This window comes from Microchirus variegatus, assembly GCF_963457635.1.
Source record: "Microchirus variegatus genome assembly, chromosome: 3".
NCBI classification, from domain to species: domain Eukaryota; kingdom Metazoa; phylum Chordata; class Actinopteri; order Pleuronectiformes; family Soleidae; genus Microchirus; species Microchirus variegatus.
Window position 1 is genome coordinate 5,786,639 of NC_139804.1, and position 25,646 is coordinate 5,812,284.

General features: G+C 41.2%; 1 protein-coding gene across 2 annotated transcripts in view; it reads left to right on the forward strand.

The window, feature by feature from the left end:
- Positions 1-25,646, forward strand: part of LOC310925257 (glutamate receptor ionotropic, kainate 1) — a gene marked incomplete at both ends in the record, with an annotated part of 29,450 nt that overhangs the window by 1,007 nt on the left and 2,797 nt on the right. The window contains 12 exons of one of the 2 annotated variants that reach the window (XM_083887153.1): positions 11,793-11,960; positions 12,041-12,298; positions 15,593-15,774; positions 16,180-16,233; positions 16,412-16,585; positions 18,216-18,359; positions 22,588-22,695; positions 23,841-23,882; positions 24,187-24,300; positions 24,399-24,602; positions 24,700-24,923; positions 25,493-25,611. In XM_083887153.1, the coding sequence (XP_083743279.1) occupies positions 11,793-11,960; positions 12,041-12,298; positions 15,593-15,774; positions 16,180-16,233; positions 16,412-16,585; positions 18,216-18,359; positions 22,588-22,695; positions 23,841-23,882; positions 24,187-24,300; positions 24,399-24,602; positions 24,700-24,923; positions 25,493-25,611 (1,791 nt within the window). The remainder of the gene's footprint in view (positions 1-11,792; positions 11,961-12,040; positions 12,299-15,592; positions 15,775-16,179; positions 16,234-16,411; positions 16,586-18,215; positions 18,360-22,587; positions 22,696-23,840; positions 23,883-24,186; positions 24,301-24,398; positions 24,603-24,699; positions 24,924-25,492; positions 25,612-25,646) is intronic. The other variant, XM_083887154.1, reaches the window with a different exon arrangement.

Genomic DNA, 25,646 nt, shown 5'->3' on the forward strand with positions numbered 1-25,646 from the left:
GTGAAGCAAAGAAAGCAGAAAAACATCAAATCAGTTGACAATTCATTTAGTAACAGTTGTTAATGGTTGCAGGTAGAGGGGAAACAATTGGTTCATCAATTAGTAAATTAGCCGTCAACTATTTTGATAATCGATAATCTGTTTGAAGCTTTTTCCATGATTAAAACAAGATTTCTGATCGTTTTAACTTTTTAAATGTGAATATTTTCTCCGTGTCTTTGCTCCACATAACAAAGAAATCATTAAAAACTGAAGCCCAATTTATACTCCTGCGTAAAGTGCTCTACGTAGGTTACGCAGAGCCCTCTGTGTCGACGGAGAGCCTCTCGCAGAGTCCTCTGCGTCGTCTCCGGCTGCACGAAATATTTTTTAATTGTCCGTCACTCCGTCAAGGGACAACGGAGACGGCAAGAGCTGCGATTGGTCCTCAGGACAGGCCGAGCTAACGCTGCTCTCTGCCGGCTCACAGTGCGCACCGAGCGTCCACAGAGGCGGAGCTGATCACCGCCGACAACGTCGCTGCCAAACTATAAATACGTTATATCTTAATACACACAGCACATGTTTACACTCTAAATGGCTAATTTCTCGCTCCTCAAATTATCTTAAAACTGTGTTCCGGGACACAGAAAAGTGAGAAACAGCCACTGTTTCAATGTTATTCCGCTGCAACAACAACAACGACAGTCTTTCTCTCTTGGACGCCATTGCTCACTGTAGCCAGAAGCACAACAACCTTGCGTGGCGACCCCTACTGATCGGGCGGGAAATTGCAATGTGTATCCGTCACCACGACGGCGAAGTATGAAGACTCGGGGGGTCTCCGTGGTTACGCAGTCGGATAACGCATTACGCAGTCGGAGGAGTATAATGTGGCCAAAACAAGACGCTCGAGAGCATCGTCATTTCCAGGTTTGACAAGCACTGATCAATGTTTTTTTAAGATTTTCTGACATTTTATGGACCATAAAATCGAGAAGATTATGAAAATAATCGTTAGTTGCATCAGAATCAGTTTGTGTGTCCGATGGCGGCCTCTCTCTCTCTCAGCTGCAGATGATCTGATGAAGTTCAGAAGCACCTAAAGCTTGTGACGTCTTTGGCGCAGACCAATGAGAAATGGATGCCGAGCGAAAAACAACGCAGAGCGGGGGGCTTTGTTTTATATTTGGCTGCTCACACTCAAAACTGCATAATTGGTGTTAATTGGAGCTGTTGCATGTCTGCGCTGATCGCCGACGACATCTTTGAGCACAAAGTTCCCGGGCTAAGCCTCCGAGAATTGACGAAACTCTTTCAACTTTTTCACGCCCCGCTGCTGAAATTACTGCCCTTCCTCTAATTTCTGACGCAACTTTGCAACAATGAGCCTTGTGTTTGCTGGCAAATTAATGATCTCGACTCCTCTCTTCTCTCCTCTCTGCGGTTGTCTGCCATTCCTTTCATGGTTTTAGAAGATTGCATCACGAAGAAAGACTTTTGTTTTCATTATAACGCCGCAGGACTCCCCGCTCTGCTCAAAGCTCGGGGGCCACTGTAATTTTCCAAAAATGTGCTCCACTTGTGCAGACTCAGACAATCGGACTAGTGGCGTTGCATAACTTTACAGGCTAATAGGACGGCGCCACCTCCCTGTTCTGACAATACCAATCTACACTGTTAATCTGCCTCAATCATCTATCAATCTCTAAGGCCTTCTAATCTCCCATGACCCGCACACATCGTAATCCCGCCCATATGGTGTGTGTGTGTGTGACTTGGTACAATTAACATTTCTCTGTCCTGGCAAGTGTTGGGAGTCAGATTGTGTTCAGCTTTCACTTTTCAATCCGTGGGTTAGTCATAATGGTAAATCCTTTTTTCTATACCAAGTACCACCGAGAGAATACTGAGCTCTCGAAGTAACACCAACATTAAGATACAGTGGTGTAAATGGAGGGTTAGGGCTAGGGCTAGGGTTAGGGTTAGGGTTAGCCCTGGAGCAAAGTCAGCTACGGACTTTTTACCTCACATATACTTCAGATAATGGTATAGTGAAATTGGAGTCTAATTAGTATGATTTAAAGGTGCCAAATGTAAGAATGTGGCCAAAAAACGGTTACTACATTCAAATTCAAAATACCGAGGTCTTTTAGATTTCGTTTTTGACGTAACTGGCAACCCGTGGTTGCACGGCAGCTGAGACTCTACTGACTGCAATGATTGGTACACGGCGGTAGGTGGCGCCACATGCCAAAACATGATTTCAAAACATAAACATGATTTGCAGTCTGCAAAATATTTTTTTTAAAGCAAATATTTTGTCTGTACTGTTGTTGTTGGTGAGTTTAGTTTGTTATATGAACATTATTCCTGAGTCTCTGTGACGTATTAGGAGGATTTTATGGTTTTATCACATAATGCACCTTTAATGTATTATTTTTACACACTCCAAAAAAATTGTATATATAGTAGAATGGCATTTCTGAATTTCCTCCAAGTACCATCAGAGGAAGCTCATGTACCACAAGTTTGAGAACCATGGGGTCTATCTTGCAGTCTTTCTGATTTTGTCCCACCAGAAGAAACTGCCACAGTTTCAGAACCACGGTTGCAAGCCTTTAAACAACCGACACTAATCTCCTTCGTGCAGAAAGTCTCTTCCCAAAATGTGGGACTTAGGCAGCGACCAAATCTCATCATTTGGGAGAGCACAGATCTCGCAGTTTGTGGCTTGGCCTCTGCTTCATGCTTGATGTTCGTTCAGATCGTTCAGATTCGTCTGTTTTTGGTGGAACCTGATTTTCGCATCGGGAAAGATGTAATCAGCGACCGTCCCAAATTTCCCGATACACCCGCTCTGATTAATGAGTCTGAATGTTTTGGTGGTGGCTCGCAGCTATAGCTCCTCTCCAAACAGAGAGCGCTCAGTGCTCCACATCAAACGGAGATAGTAGACTGGTTAAGGAACCTTCTTTATTCATCCACAGTCTGGCAAGAGCCCAGGTTGGAGTGTTGCTGCTGGTGGTGGTGGTGGTGGTGGTGTTAGGGTAGGGTGGGTGTCGTGGCGGCGGTGTCTCTCACTGGGAACCGAAACCAGGACGGGGAGAGGAGCGACTGGCAAAACACTACGTCATTGTGTGCCTGCGCTTTAAAAGAGTTCCCTTCATGTGATAATTGCAGAGTCACAAAATCACAGCTCGACTCACTCGCTTTCACTCATCCAGCGACATCAAAAACCTTTTCGCGCTGAAGAGGAGCAGCGGAAACAGAAAGCATAGCCAAAGGGCTGATCAGAAATTGCTCGCAGCACCAGCAGAAGCTTTTTGTTTTTGTGACCTCGCAGCATGCATCACCCCACAGCACTGTCTGGCCTATTAAAGATTAGATGGAAGCTCAGTGATCCTGAAAATTACATTTGAAAGTAATTAATGGCAACTAAGGCAATAATATTTCTTATCCTTTTCTCACTAGATTGCATTCATCGAAATGACGTGATATAGTGGAAAAAAAACAATAAAAGGGAGGAAGCTTGTTTTAATTTTAATTTTAAAGATGGGATATGGATGGTTGAATTGTTGTGCAAAATAAAGTGGATCACAACAAAAGCTGTTCTAACTCAACAGTTAGCTGCTTGCTAATAGACTGTTGAGTGAGTGCACTGATCCATGTGTCCTCAAACAGAGTGTCTGATGCTTATTAACGATACGTCTTATCTGCATCACTAGAAAAACAAATCTTTACCATGGGATAATGGTTTCAAGTCGTGCCAAAACAATTTGTAAATTAACCGTCAACTATTTTGATCATCAACTCAACGGTTTGAAGCTTTTTTCATGATTGTTTCAGCTTCATAAATTGTGAATATTTTCTTTGTTTCTTTGCTAAATCAAGATCAACATTATAATGTTTTAATGTTTTATGACATTTTATGGACCAAACGATTACTCGATTAATTGTGGAAATAATCGACAGATTAGTCGATTGCGAAAATAATAATTAGTTGCGGCTCTAGTTTTTAAGACGCACATACTTTTATATCTCATAATTTCAACTTTTTTATCTCAAAATTCTGACTTTTTATCTCATAATTCTGACTCTTTTATTCATAATTCTGACTTATCTCATAATTTCAACTTTTTTAGCTCAAAATTCTGACTTTTTAACTCATAATTTCAACTTTATCTCATAATTATGACTTTTTATCTCATAATTTCAACTTTATATCTCATAATTTCGACTTTTTATCTCATAATAATGCCTTTTTATCTCATCATTTCAACTTTTTATCTCTTTTAAAGTTTTACCTCTTGTATTTATACATATACATATACATATACATATATATATATATATATATATACACACACATATATTACGTAATACTGACTGGTCTAAATCTTATGTTTTACAGTATTTTATGTTTGAAAATGCACGTTTTAAACATTGTACTAAACTGTGCTGAAAGCGGCTTAATTCCCACATATCAGAGACAATTCAGGGATCGTTTGTTCGACATAAAAAAAAGACATTTGCTCTTAAAATACAATGGAAATCGTCCAACAGTGCTCTGGACATCAACGTTGATCCAGTCTAATTGGACCATGATTGTCGGAGCTTCGAGTAGAGGCGACAAACGTAATTAATTCCCTGGCTTATTTGTGCGCCACAGTGATTTGTGACGTCCGTTAATTGAAAAGACTATGAGATAAGACTGTGATTCAACCGCATGAGTATAGTATATAAATTAATTTGAAATAAATGTCACAAAACTGAAGTGGTGCGTCACTGGTTCACTCTAGAAGTCTGGACTGTTCATGACAGTCACGAATGTGACATTAAGAGAAAATAAATAACCAAGCCAAGCCATTTTTACCTTTTAAAAAAAAGAGATTTAATCTAAAGTGGAAGTGCAATACTGAATATTTATTTCTTTGACATAAGAACTTGAACAAATACACCCTTGTTTCTCCACAGTGGTCACATTGAGGATTGTTGTGTATTTTTATGTATTATTATTACTCCCATTACACAGATTGATCATCCAATAGTTCAAGCTCAATAGAAAATTACCTTCTTTTTTTTTTTAACTTCATATTGTATGACAAGTGCTTTATAAATAAAGTTGGATTGGATTGTTCAGTAAATGCATAGTAACTGCTTATTTGGGCTTCAACTAACCATTATTTTCAAAATCAATTAATCTGTTCGAGTTGTTTAGTCCATAAAAAGTCCCAAAAGATGTAGATCGGTGTTTCCCAAATCCTCTGAAATGATGATGTTCTTTGTTGCACGGAGCAAAAAATACCAGAAAATAAGAGTAAATGATCGATTCATTGATTAATCCCAGCAGCCCTAGTTATCATGAAACTGTTTAACAGTTATTTATGGCAGCAAAACAAGAAAATCAGCCAATATTTTTCGCCCGCCATCTACTGCACTGATTTCCTAATGATCAGCATCAGAATTGGCCGTCGAAAAACCCCCCCAATAATATCTGTCCACCTGGAGTTAATTTGCTGTATTCTTATGAAATACACCTCGCAGGCCCGCGCAGCACAACGTGGCTTAATCAGAAACACATTACGACGCCCGCATGATTCGAGGTCAACTGCAAAAAAAATGTAAATCAGAAAATCCAAAGTAGCTGCAGCAGCTATTTTTCGCCTCTCGCACAAATTGGACCGTCTGGTTTTTTTTTTCCCCACCCGCTCCGTCTTGTGCCAGAAAAACAAAATCCCAGATTGGAAACACTAACCATTATCCCTGCCTTTTGAATTCTTTTGCTGCTGAATCCTTAATGAAGCCTTTGACATTTTGCACTTGAAGCAAATAAAAATGAAATTTCTTTTTGAAAAAAGAAAGTCACATCAAAGAACAAATTAACTTCGTAAATTTGAAAGAGGGTTGTTATTGTTTTTGTTTCGCCGGCTGCTTTATTTCCGTGTGTGAATATTTCATATTCAGGTGAAAGGCAGAAAGCGAGGACTTTAACAGGAACACAGCAGCTGCTGGAGCCGAGGCTCGCTCACCATAATTAGGATTGGCACTTTCAAGCATGCTTTTAGTGACCAAGGGAGTCCAGACAAAGCTCTCTCAGTTTCCGAGGGTTTGAGGCTAAGCTACACCAAAGAAAAAGGTCATTCACAATCAAGGTCTCAGGGGGGGAAAAGAGAGAGAGAGGTTTAAAGACCTTTCTCTCTTTATATCAATCGCAATTTTCACTGGCAATTCTTTACAGACTTTTAGAAAAGAATGTAATTACCTATTGTCCTGTGTGTAGCCTCAGGCCTGAGGTGAGGTCACTCGCTAACTATCACAACATCATCTTGAAAAAGGTTGCTTTTAATTCCACTTTATTCTTGTGTGATACATTCATCAATTCGGTAAAGCAAACATCTTATAGGAACTGTCAAGAAAAACAAGGTGCTTGAGGGGCTTCGCTTCTGTTGCGTCTGACGTTACTATAGCAACCAAAACAAAGCAGCGAGCACTGAAGTTGCAGTGAAGAAAATGCGACCATTTTTCCTTTACCTGAGCTTTGCTGTTCTAAAAGGGGGGGGGGGATAATGGTGCATCCTATTCTTTACGGACGGAATTCAGAAACTTCATCTGATGATGAGAACACTTCACTTTGAGCTATACTTCAATCAATCAATCTTTATTTGTATAGCCCACAGTTTACAAAACATAGTTTGTCTCACGGGACTTCAAAGGGTTGGTAACGTCCTCTGTCCTTAGACCTTCGACCAGGGTAAGGAAAAACTACCAAGGAAAAAATAAGGTAGAAATCTTAGGGAGAACCACAGGTGAGGGATCCACTCCCTGGACGGACAGACGTGCAGTAGATGTTACCCAAAAACATACAATACACAATGACAAAGAATAAAAAATTCACCACACTTCTTTTGGTCCATTTCTCAAAATGCACTTGCTGCATTTCAAAGAGTTGAGATATTTCTGTCTCAAGCTCATCTGTGTACACTGTGTCCAATTTGCCTTTCCATTGAAAATAATGGACTTGTGCAAACAAAACAAAACTACCAAACTGTTAGCTACCGCCAAGCCAAAAGCAGCCATTTAAAACTTGTATACAAATATTCAGCTTCTACAATGGAGTAAATGAACCGACCATATCGTATCATCCCATCTCATTTACTACTGAGCTTTTAAAGTATCTTTTGCAGTCTTGTTTTACTGGAAGAAAATTGTATTTTACTGAAACCTGACATCCATCCATCCATTATCTACCGCATTGTCGTCCACCAGAGGGTCGCGGGGAGTGCTGTGCCTATATAAGCTGACATAGGGCGATAGGCGGGGTACACCCTGGACAGTTCTCCAGTCTATCGAAGGGCCACATATAGAGACAAATAACCATTCACTCAAACTCTCACACCTACGGACAATTCAGAGTGACAAATGTACCTAATCCCCAAATCTGCATGTTTTTTGGACTGTGGGAGGAACCCGGAGAACCCGGAGAAAACCCATGCACACACAGGGAGAACATGCAAACTCCATGCAGAAAGACCCTTGTTCCAACCGGGGCTCCAACCCAGGGAACCTGGGTCTTCTTCCTGCAAAGGCGAGAGCGCTAACCGATACGCCAACCGTGGGCCCTCAAATCCGACATTTGCTTTCCATAAACTGTTCAGAGGTGTCGCCCTCCTGTCTGTCTCTTCTAGATCGTGTCTCGGGCTGCATTTTTCCGTCCAAACTTAACATAACCCGAACACGACTCAAACCCAACACATGCATGTACAGATACACACACCTTATGAGTAGGGGATGGGAATCGGTATCAGTCCGTATCGGTCTTAAATTGGTCAAAATCACTGGATCGGAAATCAGACATATACAAAAACATTTTACAAATACAATTCTATATAATCACAAACTGTTAAAATGTGAATAAACATCAGCATAAAACAACGGAATTTTAGCCGAGTCATGTTTTATTTCTTATTTTTTTGGCAGAACAATATGTGTTATACAGTTGGAGAATTGCGTCTTTGAAATGATGTAGTCAACAGCTTTATGTCTGCATTGCACTCATATACGTTCCTGTAGACCCTCGAGGTTGTGATATCGGTATCGGGCACAAAATTCCTACTTATGAGTTTAAGTATACTTCTTTTTTTTTAAACTCTTGTTGAACGGCAACCACTGATTACAACTATTAATGTAATCCAAACACTGTGGTTCATTTTTATTTGTTGTGGCAAAAGAGAATAACATCCACCATGGGTCGCACTAATATCGGTTCCTGTAGACCCTCGAGGTTGTGATATCGGTATTGGGCACAAAATTCCTATTTATGAATATAATTATAGATCTTTTTTTTAACTCTTGTTGAACAGCAACCACTGATTACAACTATTAACGTAATCTAAACACTGTGGTTAATTTTTATTTGTTGTGGAGGAAGAGGATAACCTCTACCATGGGTGGCTTCAATACTCTGTGTAGATAGGAAACAATATTTTTAGTAAACCAATAAAAAAAATGGCATTTGATTTCACCGTATTTTACTTTAACTTTCACTAAAATAACTCAAAATGACCATTGACTGAACCTCATCACTTGTGGATTTTTAGGGGGGGGCGGGTATCCACGCTCTCGTCTGCTCTCTCGTGAATATCAATGCAGTGAGAACGAGCTCAGCTGTGTTAAACGAGTAAAGGCAAACATGCAGAGAGGCATTTAACAGCGGGGATAAAGACACTGGATCTCACACGAGTCTGTGAACCCTGGATGCAGGTGGTGACAATCCAATGACAACACTGTGTTTTTTCTAGCCTTAATCCCAGCGTGTCTGTTTTTTTCATGCTAAGCTTTATGTAACTGAAACGTGAAAAAAAAAACACTGTATGCAGTGTCTAATAAACGGCCATGTTGTCAACCATGGCATGTTAGTAGACCCGTCATCTTTCTAGAGCAGCGTAGTGGATTAAGCGCTGGATTGTTTTCAGAATGAGACGTGAACTCCTCCTCCTCCTCTGTGGCACTGACACACATCCAACTGAAACATGAACATGTTTCAAAGATTGTTTTAGCTTCTTATTTCTGGTTTATTTGCTCCACAAGACAAAGAAATCATTAAAACGGAATCATTTTGGTTTGCGGGCAAAAACAAGACATTGGAGAACATCGTCAGTTCCGGGTTTGACAAACACTGATGGACGTTTTCTGACATTTTATGGACCAACGATCACTCGACATGTTGGCTTATAAATACGTCCGTCATTCCACTCTCAATAAAGGTTGATCATTTGTATAATTCCTATAATTTCCTATAGTTCCTATGGCCGACAACTTGCAACTGAAACGTCCCCTTGACGTCAGACGTCCGTCTCGTTTCAAAAACGACCTTGCATTGTCTCGTTTTGTCCACAAACCAAAGTGATTCACTTTTAACGATGTCTTTGTTGTATGGAGCAAAGAAACGAAGAAAATATTCCCATTTAAGAAGCTGAAACAATCGGAAATCTTGTTTTAAATCCCGAATAAAAGCTTGAAACCGACGATTAATCGACGATTAAAATAGTTGACGATTAATTTAGTCACCGATTATTAAGTATTGTTAGCAATGGTTTGCTCAAGAACTGGAACGGAGTCAACTCGGAGGTGTCCTGATGTAAATGGAACACACCATTAATATTTATTACCTCCTGAAACAACATGATCTCATAATCACCTGACCAATTAGTGACTCAGTGGAGAGAAAAAAACTCCCTTTTAACAGAAGAAGAAATCTCTGACAGAACCAGACTCAAAGATGTGTGACCATCTGCCTAGATAGGTTGGGGTGAAATGAAACATGGGAGAGAATGGGACGGAGAGAAATGACAACTGGGTGGTGAGGTAGAGACAGAAGAGATTGACCAGGAGGAGATTTAAGAATCAGTGATGACGTGTGTGGATGTTTCCGTTAGCTAAATACAGCGTAGACGGTAGTTATCGACATGTATCGCTAACACCGTTTAGCCCAAGATACATTTTGGGTCGTGTTTTTCCCCCCCGATCTTTCAACTGGAATGCTGTCGACTCATATCTAAAGTCAGTCCCAGTCCCAACATCCGACTTCCAGTGTATATGGAACGCACCGTAAGACTTTTTTTTGTTTTAGACAAGGTGATCTTGCATGGTAACATCCTTTCTGGTAGGTGAAGGCCACCGTAGTTAAGGAAGCGGTTGCAATCTGCAGTCTCACCATTAGATGTCAGTAATTATTATACATTAGACTATTAAAAACATTGACATTGAACCGGACATTAATATTTATTACCTCTTGAAACACGCTAATCGGTTTATTGACCAATTAGTGATGAATATCAACATGCAAGTGATACATAAGTTGATTATAAACTTGATTTATCACGGAAAACGATTAGGAGTTAATGTGTAAACTTGGTTTTGTGATGCAAATGCGATCCATTGGGCCACTTTCAGGTACTTGTTGCTGCTTGAAATAATTATGAGAAGGAGGCGGACATGATGAAGAAAAGCCCTGTGGCCACGGCTGACGATTATGTAAATGAAAAAAATTAAATGATGCTCAAGTCATCTTACTATACACATACGAAGCTGTGGACTCCAGAGGTGACAGACGCTCGCTTTGCATTTCAATTGTGGGTTGTTGTTTTTTTGATGGGGTTTTGAAGACGCCGTGACATTTACGTACGCGAGAATAAGTGTCTTTGGTCACATGTGAAGCCCAATTTATACTTCTGCGTAAAGTGCTCTGCGTAGGCTACGTAGAGACTCTGCGTCGACGCAGAGACTGTCGAAGAGCCTCTGCGTAGTCTCCGTCTGCACGAAATATTTTTTAAGTGTCCGTCACTCCGTCAAGGGACAACGGAGACGACAAGAGCTGCGATTGGTCCTCAGGACAGGCCGAGCTAAGCTGCTCTGTGCCGGCTCTCAGTGCGCTCCGGGCGTCCTGACAGAGGCGGAGCTGATCCCCGCCGATAACGCCGCTGCCGAACTATAAATACGTCATATCTTAACACACACAGCACATGTTTAGACTCTAAATGGCCAATTTCTCGCCTCGAATTATCTTAAAACTGCGTTCCGTGACACAGAAAAGTGAGAAACGGCCACTGTTTCAACAACAACAGTCTTTCTCTCTCTTTCTTTCTCGGACGCCATTGCTCACTGTAGCCAGAAGCACAACAACCTTGCGCAGCGACCCCTACTGATCGGGCGGGAAATTGCAGCGAGTGTCCGTCACCACGACGCAGAAGTATAAATGCTCGAGGCGTCTCCGTGGTGACGCAGACGGATAACGCATACGCAGTCGGAGAAGTATAATGTGGCCTTGAGAATCAATGGCAAAAAAACAAAGAAGGTCAGGCCCAAATTGTTATCCAACAGAAGGTATGTGGATAATGAGAGAGCGGTGCACTGAAGGACGGTGTTTTTGGAAGTGTGAGCAGAAACACTTAGTCTTTAACCTCTTTACTGTAAATACTGGATACTGTTTGTCTGTATGATGCTGTAAATTACGAGCCGGTGGGTAAACATTTAGCTACAATTGCATCAATAGAGCCATTTATCTGCTTCGACCACCAAAGAAATGTATTTAAACGTCATCCGCGATGATGTATTACTGCATTAGTGTAGTGAACAACACGTGGAAGATGTTTTCTAAAGCACATTGATTCATCGATGCTTTTACAAAAACCTGTTCTCGCCACTTTTTTTTTCAAATTTATAACATGTCAGCAAAACAAAGCTAACGGTAAATGGTCAAACTGCTAACCTTGAAACTGCTCCTTCTCACCATTCCTTCCTCTTTCCTGCAGGTGGCATCTTTGAGACGCTTGAAAATGAGCCCATAAGCGTCGAAGAGCTGGCCTTTAAATTTGCCGTCACAAACATAAACAGGAACCGGACCTTAATGCCAAACACCACATTGACCTACGACATCCAGAGAATAAACCTCTTTGACAGCTTCGAGGCCTCCAGGAGAGGTAAGGACCGAGTGGTGTGTGATTAACGGATGACTAAAAACAGATTGTTCCCGTTTAATTCTCTCTGATCTCCGTTTCAGCCTGTGACCAGTTGGCGCTGGGCGTGGGGGCCGTCTTCGGGCCGTCCCACAGCTCGTCGGTCAGCGCCGTCCAGTCCATCTGCAACGCCCTGGAGGTCCCTCACATCCAGACACGCTGGAAACACCCGTCCGTGGACAACAGGGACAGCTTCTACATCAACCTCTACCCGGAGTACGCGTCCATAAGCCGCGCCGTGTTGGACATCGTGCAGTTCTACAAGTGGAAGACGGTCACCGTGGTCTACGAGGACGCCACTGGTGAGTGACGATAGGAGACGAATAAATGTGACGCAGGCAATGAAATGTCATCAATCGCCCTAAAAGATCACTGCATGCTTTTCTCTGGACTGGGATTTGTCTCGTAGTGTGTTGTTTGTTACATTTTGTGCGCTTGAATAATTCGTAAAAACGAAAGGAAATAAATCGGTATCGTTGGTTTGATGTGGTACTGAACGACATTTATAAAGGTCCAGTGTGAGAACTTACTCACAGAAATTGAATACACTTCTCATAAGTAGACAGATGGATGGACGGGGAGTGTTTATTAATCCCATACTGGGAAATTGTTCAAATTTTAGTATAATCCCGTTAGATTAACACTTCATTTGGTTTCCGTAGCCTTAATAAATAAAGTTGGAACTGCCGAGTTCCAGGTCATATTCTTCAAATCTTTCTTGTATGTTTTTGTATGATTCAATGCAATTCAATTCAATTGTGTTTGTATAGAGAGCAGAGAAGCCCAACAATCCAGAAACAGACTCAGAGATGTGCAGCCATGTGCCTAGATAGGTTGGGGTGAAATGAAAAATGGGGGACACAAATGGGGTAAAGAAAGGACAACAGGGAGGTGAGGTAGAGCAGATTTAAAACAGTTCTGAATCAGTGATGACGTGTGTGGACGTTTTCGTTAGCTAAATACACCGTAGACGGTTGTTATCGACAGGTGTTGCTAACACCGTTTAGCCTAAGATACATTTGTGGACGTAGCCTCCGATCTTTCAACTGGAATGGTGTCGACTCATATCTAAAGTCAGTCCCAGTCCCAACGTCCGACTTCCAGTGTAAATGGAACGCACCATAAGACTTTTTTTGTATGTATCGTGCACGGTAACATTATATCTGGTATGTGAAGGCCACCGTAGTTAAGGAAGGGGTTGCAATCTGCGGTCTCACCATTAGATGTCAGTAATTATTATACAGTTGACTATTAAAAACACTTACATGCCATTACATCAAATTTACCAGCTATTCTTAACACAACGTCGAGAGCCTTTAAGGTTTGAACTGCTACAAACATGTAGGATGTGTAGGAAGAGAACAAGAACAACTAACTGCACAGCTCCAGTGTGCTGTAATTCAAATCCAGCAGAAGGTAAGCTGGCACGTGAACTGGCTTTCACTGATGCATAAGGGAAAAGCTAGCAGCAGCCAACAACTACATCTCCCATGAGGCTTTGCCATAAGCTGCCCTACATAAAAGACAACACCGCAGCGTATGAATGTGTGAATTACGGATGTCTTTTGATACAGCGTGGCTCACAATGGAGGGTGAAAGTGTTTCTAGAGTTTAGCGAAGTATTTACATCCTGTTTAGGGTTTTAAAGGTGGTTTATTTTTTTTATTTATGTGATTTATTGTTATTTATGTAACCCATCCAGTTATTATATATATTATACATATCAAACAGTATTGGACCGATACCGAGAATCACGTTCCTTCGACTTTATGGTAAATAAACTATGGGTAGGACTATGTTGAATGACTATACACAGTAAGTACAGTACATAACAAGATGTATATGAGGGCCACCAATTGTCAAAATATATTTATAATAATATTTTGATTTGGGCTTAATTAGAAAGTCTGTTGTTGATTTTTCACCCCTCTAAAAAAAATGATAAAGTCCATGTTTTGAGTTGGAGGTACTACCTAAATAATAACGGTCACAGTGCCAAGGTCGTATCCATTAATTTAAAGCCTAAAGACATAGGCTGCAACTATTAATTGTTTCCATAATCAATTAATATGTTGATTATGTTCTCTATGATTAAAAAAAAGAGCAAAATTTGCTCTTTTTGGCAAAAAGCTGCTAAGACTAACTGTATACTGACCATCATCTACAACAGCAACACATGCAAGAGAAACCATGGTAATTACCAGGATGTGAACACACACCTTCACAGCAATGACAGCCTGTGTCATGTGTGTAATCACTGTTCATGTCTGCAGACCTGAGTCTATCATACATGAGTGAAAATAAAGGATGAAGTTCATGTCTTACCTGTTAGATGAGCTTCTTCACACAACTGTCCTCATATCCGGTGATAGTTGTGAGGCTGAGCAGCTTCTTATCTTCTCACAGTCTGGTTATGTGTTATTTATTTAATGTCATATACAACTATAATCCCGCTGCTGAGTTCAAACTCCCGCCGTTGCAGCCACTTTTGTGTCTTGTGGCTTCCTTTCCGGCTCCGTTATTTAACCGTTCATCAGTCGCACTTCGATTTAAAACAAACTCCACGTGTAGGGATTCCGCGTGGCGAACCGCACCCACGCGACTGTCCAACGCATCTGCAACACGCGAGCTTAATACGATCTTTTATTTTGAAAGGACTTGCCGGAAATCGCGGTACGTTGTAATGATGCTAACCTGGCGACTTGTGTGTTTCCCCATGACCGCTATAGGGCAGGAAACGTGTGTTGGTGGATAAAAGCGTGTTTGAATATCGAATAAATAAAACAAATTAACGTTTTATTTAGTTTGTTTTAACACGGTGTACAGATGTGTTTACATTTAGATGGCAAACCGCAACACAAGCCAAATCTTTTAACCGCTTGAATGTTTAACATTAGACATTTTAGCATGTTCGTTCATGATGCTAGCTAGCTGCCGCAGTCCTGACTTCCTTTGAAAAGTGATCGTCAAAAGCGGTTAATGATGTGTTCACTGCCCTCTAGCGGCCACACATGAGAACAGGTAAAAAAAAAAAAGTATTTGCCAAGTTTGCGTTGTTAATAAGATATTAACTCTGTTTCCGGTTTGTATTTTGTGTAACAAAAAAATACAAAATATATTAAAAATTATTTGAATTTTAAAAATGTGTACTATTCTATTGTAGCATTTTTTTTTTTAAATACTCAAAAACTCAAATCACATTTATTAACAAATAAGTATAATATATATATATATGTATATATATATATATATATATATATATATACCCTAGTCTTGCATTACTGACATTAATCAAAGTGAGTTTTTCCCTCTTCTTCTTCTAATTATGATTTGACAGCAGTGAAACACTGACATTTTGGTGAACAGAATGATGAATGATGGTTATTATGGGTTTTGCTCTTTTGTTGTTGACCCAAACAAAGTTTTTTGTTTGTTACAATTATTTTAGCTACCGAGACAATACTGGATGCATTTTAAACCACAACATGCCTTAAAATGCTTTGCATATGATGTTTGTGTTGCCTGATTAATAATAACAATAATAATAATAATAATAATAATAATAATGATCTTGTTTGTGTGTTTCTTCACTGCAGGTCTGATTCGTTTGCAAGAGTTGATCAAAGCTCCGTCCAGGTACAGCATCAAAATCAAGATTCGTCAGCTGCCGACGGGAAGCAAAGACGCCCGTCCTCTTCTGAAAGAGATGAAGAAGGGGAAGGAGTTCTATGTCATCTTTGACTGCTCGTACCAAACATCAGCGGATGTTCTCAAGCAGGTGAGTAACGGCAGAGGTCACCAGAGGTCAACGGGACGGGGGGAGGGGGGGTATATAACTCTCTTTGGGTTTTTTTTTTCTCTTCACTACTTCGCTGGTTTAATTTTCAAGATTAGTCAAATTCCATCCGCTTCTGAAATCCTGTGTTCACTTCCAAATCCGAGCAGAGCGACTGTGTGACTGTGCCAGACACATTCTCATTTATAACCACAAGCACACTGCACTGCACACACACACACACATGGGCAAATTACCAATTCAACACTAGAGTCAGAAAACTGATGGACGGACGTGAAATTAATTAAATGCAATAAGGAGAGATGTAAGTATAAATGAGGTTTGAGTGGCGTTGGTGGACGAGGAGATTGTTAAACCTCTGCTCTTCCCTGTCTCGTCTTTTGATAGATCTTGTCAATGGGGATGATGACGGAATATTACCACTTCTTCTTCACCACACTGGTAAGACAAATCCTCCCTTCAGAATCTGCTGATGGGAGTATTTGACACTTTCTCTTTGGAATGGACGGATGTTTAGTTTAGATCTGTGTGCACATAATGATATGTGTGTTTTTTTTTACACAGTTTTAATCAGCACTCTCTCTTGTCCGTTTACCTCTTTCTCTTCTCGTCTTTACAGGATCTGTTCTCCCTCGACCTGGAGCCGTACCGCTACAGCGGGGTCAACATGACGGGCTTCAGGCTGCTCAACATCGACAGCCCTCAGGTGGCCTCGGTGGTGGAGAGGTGGGCCATGGAGCGGCTGCAGGCTCCCGCTAAAGCAGAGACGGGAATGATGGAGGGGATGATGACGGTGAGTTTATACACGCGACCGCGACCAGGTCAACAACAGGTTTCCGAGAGGACGTTAAAGCTGCCGTCAGTGATGTTGTGTTTTTGACTAACTCATTCACACCAACTCCTTCTTAATCAAACCCTAGTTTGTGCGAGATGACACTAAAATGTGACGTCGATAGGCCGCCGTCCACTGATTGTCCACAGAGTGTCGTCACTGGAGGAGTCATGAGCGGGACGTCCGACACAAGAATCAAACCGAACAATGCCGAACAGATGAGTTAAAAAGACTTGAAAAGATCACGAAAACACGTGTTAATCTAAAACATTTAGCAATTTCTAAAATCTCAATATGTTACAGAGGAGTCTAAAGCCAGCGATCGTGAGCCTGAATCACAACCACGTTCAGTCGCATTTCAGTTCAGTGACAGCAGCCAAATCTTTTTAGTGAACCGATTCTAATGATTCAGTTGCGCCGAAAGAGAATTACGTTGCTCATCACTAGTTTGTGTCATGTATAAAAGCGACGTCGCGGCAGTGTCGTGCAGCCGTTGCTATGACGGCGTTGTATCTTGGAAAAGTGCACCTCGCCATGGTTACTCGGAATGGTTATAAAAGTTAGAGCCGGCTATTCCCGATCAAACCGCACTTTTTGATATAGGATGTGTGGGGGTTTTCTCAAAACTGTGGGAGGAGATACACGGCAAAATTTTGGGTGGGAGAAGAACAAATCCAAGATGGCAGACAGCGTTTGGGTCAAATTCGCATTTGTAGACATGTTCAGGGGCGGGGTATCGTGTCACCTATGAAGTTTCATGCCGATTGGTCAATGTATGGCAAAGTTATAGTGCACTTTGTGTTTCGCAGCGAGCCATCGAAACTCGCCAAAATTCCAATGGCTGCCGTGGCCACGCTCTTTTGAATCTACGAAATTTACCGATAACTTTTGATCTTGAATGGGTCCAATGGATACAATTTGACACGTTTTTCATCTCCCTAGGATAAACGCTCTCAGACTAGCAAGCTCAGTTATGAAACTTGCGAAACGGCAAGATGTACGCCAAATCCAAGATGGCCGACTTCCTGTTGCGTTGAGGTCGTGGTGTCAAGAGGTTTTTTTGTGCGTCTTGGGCCGGACAATGTTCCCACCAAATTTCGTGAAATTTGGCGCAACTCAATTCCGGCCCGCTCCATAGGCCGATATTCATTTGATTGATTCATTAATTTAACTCCAAAACAAGGCACAATCAAAGGGAAAAATAATTCAAACTGATCTCAGATGCAACATTTCATTAACATACATTTGACCAAACAAAGTCACAGGCATAATCACTGAGGCACTTTACATATAAGTGTTTGAACCGGTCGCCTGATTTGGAGACGCTGAAGAGGACTTTTAGATTTAGTCATATTTCAGTGGAGCACACAGCAATCCACAGATTGTACACACAATCAGAAAAGGTACTTTGGGTAAAATTGCTCACAAATTGGTGCCACGCTGCGTTTGATTGTTGTTCTCTGTGTGTGGTTTCTAAAAGTAGAGCTTTATGCTCTCATGAGCGGTGATTTGGAAACCACACGGTTTGCTGTACATCAACAGGCCCGACGTGATGCGGTGGCGTGACATGTGACGGACGTTTCTCTTTCAGACCGAGGCGGCTCTGATGTACGACGCCGTCTACATGGTGGCTGCCGCCTCCCAGCGCGCCTCCCAGATCACCGTCAGCTCCCTGCAGTGCCACAGACACAAACCCTGGCGCTTCGGCTCACGCTTCATGAACATGCTCAAAGACGTGAGTTCAGTTTCAGCCCCCCCCGCCTTCATCGTCCACGTGTTTCTCAGTCTGCTGCGTCCATTTCATTTGCCTGAGTGCATGAGCAGAAACAGCAGAGGATGAGGAGGTGGCCACTTCTGGTCAAATTGGATTTATGTTTTTTCCTCAGGTGGAAGAGGACCGACGTCATGCGCTGCATGGTTTGTCGATAAATGGGTTTTCAAGTGGCTACTAATGAGAGCTGAGATCTGCAGCTGTACTAAAATAGCTATAGGTCAATAACATCATGGAAGTTAAAGGACCAGTGTGTGGAATGTTAATGTTAATGAATTAGTTTTATTTGGCAGAAACTGAAGATTTAAGAATTGTTTTTACGTATTTTTTTTATTCCATGTTGTTACAGTGGCCCACAATAGACAAACTACATACATTTTGATTTTGTTTTATCAGTCCTAAAAGTAAAAGTACAAGTATCTTAACAGAAAATGTTAAGACTTAAGTAAAAGTCTTAAAGCATATGAATATTTACTGTACTACCAAATTGGACCAACAATGGAAGGTTGTGGGTTCCATTCCTGCATCTTTTCCTAGTCTAATATATGTGTCCTTGAGCAAAGACACTTAATCCCATGTTGCAGCGTGTGGATGGGTGAATGTCAAAAAACTAACAGTGTAAAAACAGCTCATCAAAGCTATAAAGCGCTATATAAATACAGACCATAATACCAAACACAAGCTTCTTCTTCACTGACGATAAACAGTGAATTCTCTGTGTTTAGTCGTATATTGAATAGATATTTCACATCACATCAGGATTTTAAATAGAATGAATGTGTGGTTAATACCAAAAACATAATGCAACATATTGAAAATGATATTTAGGAAATGGCATAAACCATTACCAGGTTTTTATTAATTTTAAGTTGTCTGTTGCTAATAAGGGAGGGGTGTGTTAATCCCACAAAAGCTTGGCTTTCTGAATTTCTGACGAGATGTTTGTGAAGATGAAATTTGACGCTGCACGGAACACAGCTGTTGCCATAAGCGACAAAGAATGTACGTTAAATGGGTAAAAACATGGAAAAGAACTAACAATTATTATCTGCAGTGAATCCATGGGTGATTGTCAGTTGTTGTCAGAGCTCATTGAAAAAAAAAAAAAAGGAATCAACACTGTCTTTTATAAATGTTCTCACTTTTCCTTCTATATGTCAGCAGATTTCATAAATCTCATTCTTCATCCATCCATCATATCATCATGGATTCTCCAATCTGAGGAGATCCATGTCACCGCCGCGTGGACAGTAATGAAACCAACACATGGTTCGCGACAGAGACACTTTTGATTGGTGGGGATTTAAAAAAGAAAAAAAAGGAGAGAGACTTAGTGACGGGAATTAAACCTGGATTTAAGGGTCATCTCACAGATGTGTGCGACGCGACTGTGTGAAAGCGTTCTCTAATCAAAGGTCAACGTTCAGCAAACTGTCTTAAGACTGTGGAGAATCGGTTTCATGAGAAAGTAAACAATGTTTGAGAAAGATGATGAAAAACTGAAGTTCCTCTGTGTCTTTGAACACACGTGTAATTGATTTTTTAACAAATGCAATTTTAGAGATAATCAAGTTTGGAGTATTTTGGGAAATCCATCCCATCGTGTGGCACGAAACTAAATAAATGCCAACCATTTTCTTTGATTTTCAAAGGGGAAAAAAGTTCATTTCATTTCAAATGGCTATAAATGGCAGATTTTTGTTTTCTGGCGTCTAAACGGTGGCCGTAGTTTCAGGATTTTTTTCTGCATGTTCAAGGCCACCAAAAGATGATCCTTTATAGGGGCCTAATAATGTAATACGGGCTCTAGAGAACAAAATGGAAGTCTTAGAAGGACATAAGTATTCACAACACACGAGAACATGGGTGAAAAAGGCTGGAAATGTTTGCAGGAAACAGAAAAACACACTCTAACGAGATACACAGGTGTTACTTATGCTGCGTTCCAGAGCCCATCCAAACAAATGGGATGTGGGACATATCCTACCTGAATTGTACTAGCTCCTACTTCAAAGCTTTCCAGCAATTGAAGTCGAATGTTAGATTTATTTATTATTGATTTATGTTTGAAGAGGCATTTTGACCATCAGCAATTCAGTCTACTTACATAAACAAGCGAGCCGCATATGTAAAAGCGATACATATAACGTCATGAGTATACTTTTACCGTAGCCCTACATATCTTCATGCTAACGGATAACAACGACGGCGCGATTTCACGCCATAACATGAAAAACAAGTTGTGATAAAACCGCTGTGTCTAAAACAACTCTACACGCAGAAAAGTAAAGTTTATAGCCTATTCATGTGACTCCATGGGAGCCGCCATTATTCTCCGACGTCATTTTTGGTGACTTCGCGAGTAGGAAGTCCCACTTCGACAGGCATTCCAGTGCGATTTTTCTCGTTGGAGGTAGGATAAGTCCCACGTCCAACTGGTTTGGATGGGCTCTGGAACGCAGCATAATCCACACACAGGTGATGTTCAGAGAGAGACGAGCCACGACAGGAAGTAAGTGAAAGTAAAACAGGAAGTCCAGCAGTCAGAGGCCAAGGGTAATTAAATTAAGAACATGTAACAACTGAGAAAAACACCTTCTGTCCCGACACATCATCACTTTTACCGTGACCCATAATTATCTACTAGTTTCACTTTGAGCTACTTCCTCTAACAGTCGCCAGCCAACTGTTTTTTTGTTGTTGTTGTTTTTGACTGACTGTGCCGTTCACAACACGCGCCGTACAGATTATCATAAGTAACCCAGTTCTTCCACTGATCATTATGTTAATTATGCAGCGGCAGCTTTTGCTTTTGTTTACACAGCTCCAAGTCTACAAGTCTTTTTTTTTTTTCCTCAGCGTGTGATTAGATTATATCTCATTTGAATGTGATGAGGGAAGAGCGAAGGGAATTCTGGCATAACTCCACCCGTCTCCAATTAGTGCATATATGTATAGGACGGCATAGAAGGGAAAAAGTGTCCTGGATCTATAAACCCTGTTCGTGAATTCCTGCTTTAACTACTTTGTTAGGTACGCAAACACCTAATAAAGTGACCGTGTGGTCTTCTGCTGCTGTAGTCACTCATGGTTTGACCTAGGGATTTTGAAACACACTCGGACAACCGTACCATGTTCAAAGTCACCTAAATCCCCTTTCATTACGACGTCTGATGCTCCGTTTGAACTTCAGCAGGTTGTCTTGACCGTGTCTACATGCTTCAATGCATCGATTTGCAGTTGTGGGATTTGCTGATTAGATATCTGTGATCCAAGCAATTGAACAGGTTCCACAGTCGTAATATGTGTTAAATGAATTGATTAAAAGTCAATCTTTCAAGTAAACGCGCCAGAGAGCTCAGTTGGTACACTCTACGTCCTTTTATAGAGGTTCCACCTGGAACCCTGTGTTACCAAGAACCCTTTTAAAACCCTTTATTCAGGAAATTGGTTTTAAAGGGTTTTCTGGATCAAAATGGTTCTTACGGGAACCATTAGTGTTACCAAGAACCCTTGAAAAACCCTTTCTTCTGGGAAAGGGTTTTTCAGAAGCAAATGGTTCCAGGGAGAACCTCAGCCCTTGTAGAAGAACCCTTATTTCTAAGAGTGTAGAGCTGGCGCCACCATGGGCCAGAGGCTCCAATAAAATAATAAAATAATGAATTAGTTGACATTTTTATTATTATTTTAATAAGATACTGAATGCCTCTCACAGTAACATCACACAGATCAGGATTGCAGACCCAAGACATGGTTTAAACTGTGAATGATCTTAAAAGAGTCTTGATTTGAACTTGCCTTAAGCTGTAGGAGCAATATTTATAAAGGTGCGCAGCCAGTGTATCGATATAAAGCTTTTCTAGCTTTCTTCACAGAATAAAGATTCCGTAGGTCTCGGCTGTAATAAAGATTTAACCTGACTGTGTTTTTTTCAGCTGAGCTCACTTCATTATCAACTGCTTTCGAATCTCTCTTTGGCCTCTGCTGCCAAACCACTGCTCTGCTGTCACACAGAGGTCATGCCTGTCTGCTCTATTTACATCATCATCATCATCTATCTATCTATGTTGTTATTCACTCAGAGACACTTCATACTTTCAGTCAGGATCCATTAGGATGCTCTTAGCGTTTGTCATTTTTGCTATACAGTATGTGGAATTCACTGTTCTCTGCCCTCTTTTTTTCACCACAGGCGCAGTGGAACGGCCTGACGGGGCAAATCATTATAAACAAGACAGACGGCCTGCGCAAGGAGTTTGATTTAGATGTCATCAGTCTGAAGGAGGACGGCTTGGAGAAGGTGAAACCATCTGACCCGTATCTATACAAGCTGTTAGAGTAAACACCGAAGCGGAGCTAAGACAGACAAAAAAAAAACAAGGTCGTTGCTGTCAACCGTTCTTTGTTTTGCTTTGTTCTATGGAAAAGCACAAAAACAGTGATGCTAAACTTCTAATTGGGGTTTAAGGAGTGTTTGGAATGGTTTGGATTCATCGATCTTGGCGGCACTTGTATTGATTTTGAAGCTCAAAGAGTTCACGAACGATCCTTTAAAGTTGGTTTTGTAGCAAGTTCAGGAAAAGAGAGGCTGACGTCTGGACTTCTACGCGTTCAACAAAACTCACTGAGATCAAAAATCTCAGCCCACTCTCCAAAAAACCCTGATAAGTAATGTTGTGGAAATTCTCTGCTGCTGCTGAAGAATGAAATATAGAACTCCCCTTTCACATTCCTCCAATAGACAAGAAGTCTGCCTTTTCAGGCCGTAGCCAAGCAACTTCCCTTTCACATTCCTCCAATAGACAAAGAGACTGGCTTTCCAGGCTGTGTTTTCACACCTCTTTGTCTACTGTAGGTATCGGGGAGCCGACTCCCTGCAGATGTTTGTAGGAAGGTGCCAGTTCAGTCTAGACATCCTAATTACACAATATGCAATACACAATACACAAAATTACCTGGTATCTTGTGTTAGAAAAGGCTCTAGCTTCTGAGACAAAGAAATTGAATGTGCCATTACAGTAAACAAGTGCAGGTTTATCACCAATGTCCTTTTTTTATCGACAGTAAACAAATAACACATCATTATACAGTTATTACTACAGATTTATTGGCACAAATTGAGTAAACTACCCATAGTATTTATGTTTGTATAAGTGTAGAAGCTCTTCAGTATTAGCCTGGGTCTTGCTTTACAGAGGCCACCCCTCTTGCGTTGCCATGTTGCAGAGCAAACAATGTTGATATCTGGTATGTGAAGGCCAGAGTAGTTCTTTGACGCACTCTGGAAGCAGAGGAGGAGGAGTGAATGTAGAAGTCCTTTAGTTAAATGTCGCTAATTCTTACACACTCAACCTTTAATGAGTCTAAACTGAACATAATTGTTGTACTTTTCTTTAGGTTCAGGGCTCGTTGATTAAAATGTTTTCTCTTTATTATTTCTGCAAGAAAATCGCAGGCAACAACCGCCTGAATAAAGTGTGGAAAAAGGTCTGTACTTGAGCTGACTAAAGGACTAAAACTCACCCTGATTCTCTCTGTGATGTCTACCCTCCTTGTGATTAATACGTTTAAGGTTCTGGTGGGACATAGTTTTATAAGATAAGGTTTCACCTCCCCTGCTCTCTCACCTTTGTTCTTCGTTTGTATTTATCACTTTCGTTCTTTGCCCTTGTGTCGGTTCCCTTCTTTCCATGATTATTTACCCCTGACAATGTGAAGGCGACTCAGGCAGGTCTCCGGAAGGTTTTACGCTAGTCCGCTTTGCTTATTTAGTGTCTGTTACTCGTTACAGATCGGCGTGTGGAACTCTCAGACAGGCCTTAATTTAACGGAAAACAACAAGGATTCATCCACAAATGTGACCGACTCCATGGCCAACAGAACCCTGATTGTCACGACTATTCTGGTATAAACTAAACCCATAAAATCATTGTGAGAAAGTGTCCGTAATGCCTTGATGAAAACAACACAATGTGTAATGCGTCTTTGTCGTTTTCCCGCTAGGAAAATCCTTATGTCATGTATAAGAAGTCTGATAAGCCGCTGTATGGGAACGACCGCTTTGAGGGCTACTGCCTGGACCTGCTCAAAGAGCTGTCCAACATTCTGGGCTTCTCCTACGAGGTAAAACTGGTGTCGGACGGCAAATACGGAGCTCAGAACGACAAGGGCGAGTGGAACGGCATGGTGCGAGAACTCATCGATCACGTGAGTGCGGATCAATCGAGGAGAAAAAAAAGAGTCATTCCAGCCAGAGTAAGGCGGTGTGTGGTTTGACTTTGATATATTTTTTGCTCGGTGGCAGGTGGCCGACCTCGCCGTGGCGCCGCTCACCATCACGTACGTGAGGGAAAAGGTGATCGACTTCTCCAAGCCCTTCATGACGTTGGGCATCAGCATCCTCTACCACAAACCCAACGGCACCAACCCGGGAGTGTTCTCCTTCCTCAACCCGCTCTCTCCTGATATCTGGATGTATGTGCTGCTGGCCTGCCTCGGTGTCAGCTGTGTGCTGTTTGTCATCGCCAGGTAAAAAAAAAAAAAAAAAAAATGGATGATTGGGGAAGAAAAATGTGAAGTGTTCTGCCGAAAAAAGAGATGGTTTTCTGAATATCTTGATTGTAATGAGTGGGTACTTGAGATATTTTTGTCTAGGGACCTGCTGCTCCCAGGATATTTCTTTCTTTGTTAAAAAAAAAAAAAAAAAAAATCCCTGTAAACCTTAGTGATGGTTGTGCCTGAACATCCCAGCAGTTTCTGAACGACTCAACAACCATGCCATGTTCAAGGTCCCTCAAATCATCCTTTCTTCCCCGCGCCGTCGGCGCTTCAGCTGATTGTCTCGCCCATGTCTAAGTGCGCTGAATTGTCGCCGTTTGATTGGCTGATTAGATACTTGGGTGTACCCTAATAAAGTGGCACGTGAGAGTGACAATGTCATTTTAATCCGTACAGTTTTACGACTGTGTTATTAGCCGGCGTTTATTGTTCCTCAAGAACAAATTGTTTAATTTTTTTATAAATCCAAATGTACGTACATATTTACATTTATTTTAACTTCAACTTTTAATTGTGATTGTTGACTTCTTCACTACCAGGTTCACTCCCTATGAGTGGTACAATCCACACCCCTGCAATCCAGACTCGGACGTAGTGGAAAACAACTTCACTCTGATAAACAGTGTCTGGTTTGGAGTTGGAGCACTTATGCAGCAAGGTATGGCTTCTCTTATTCTAAGAAAGAGATGGATT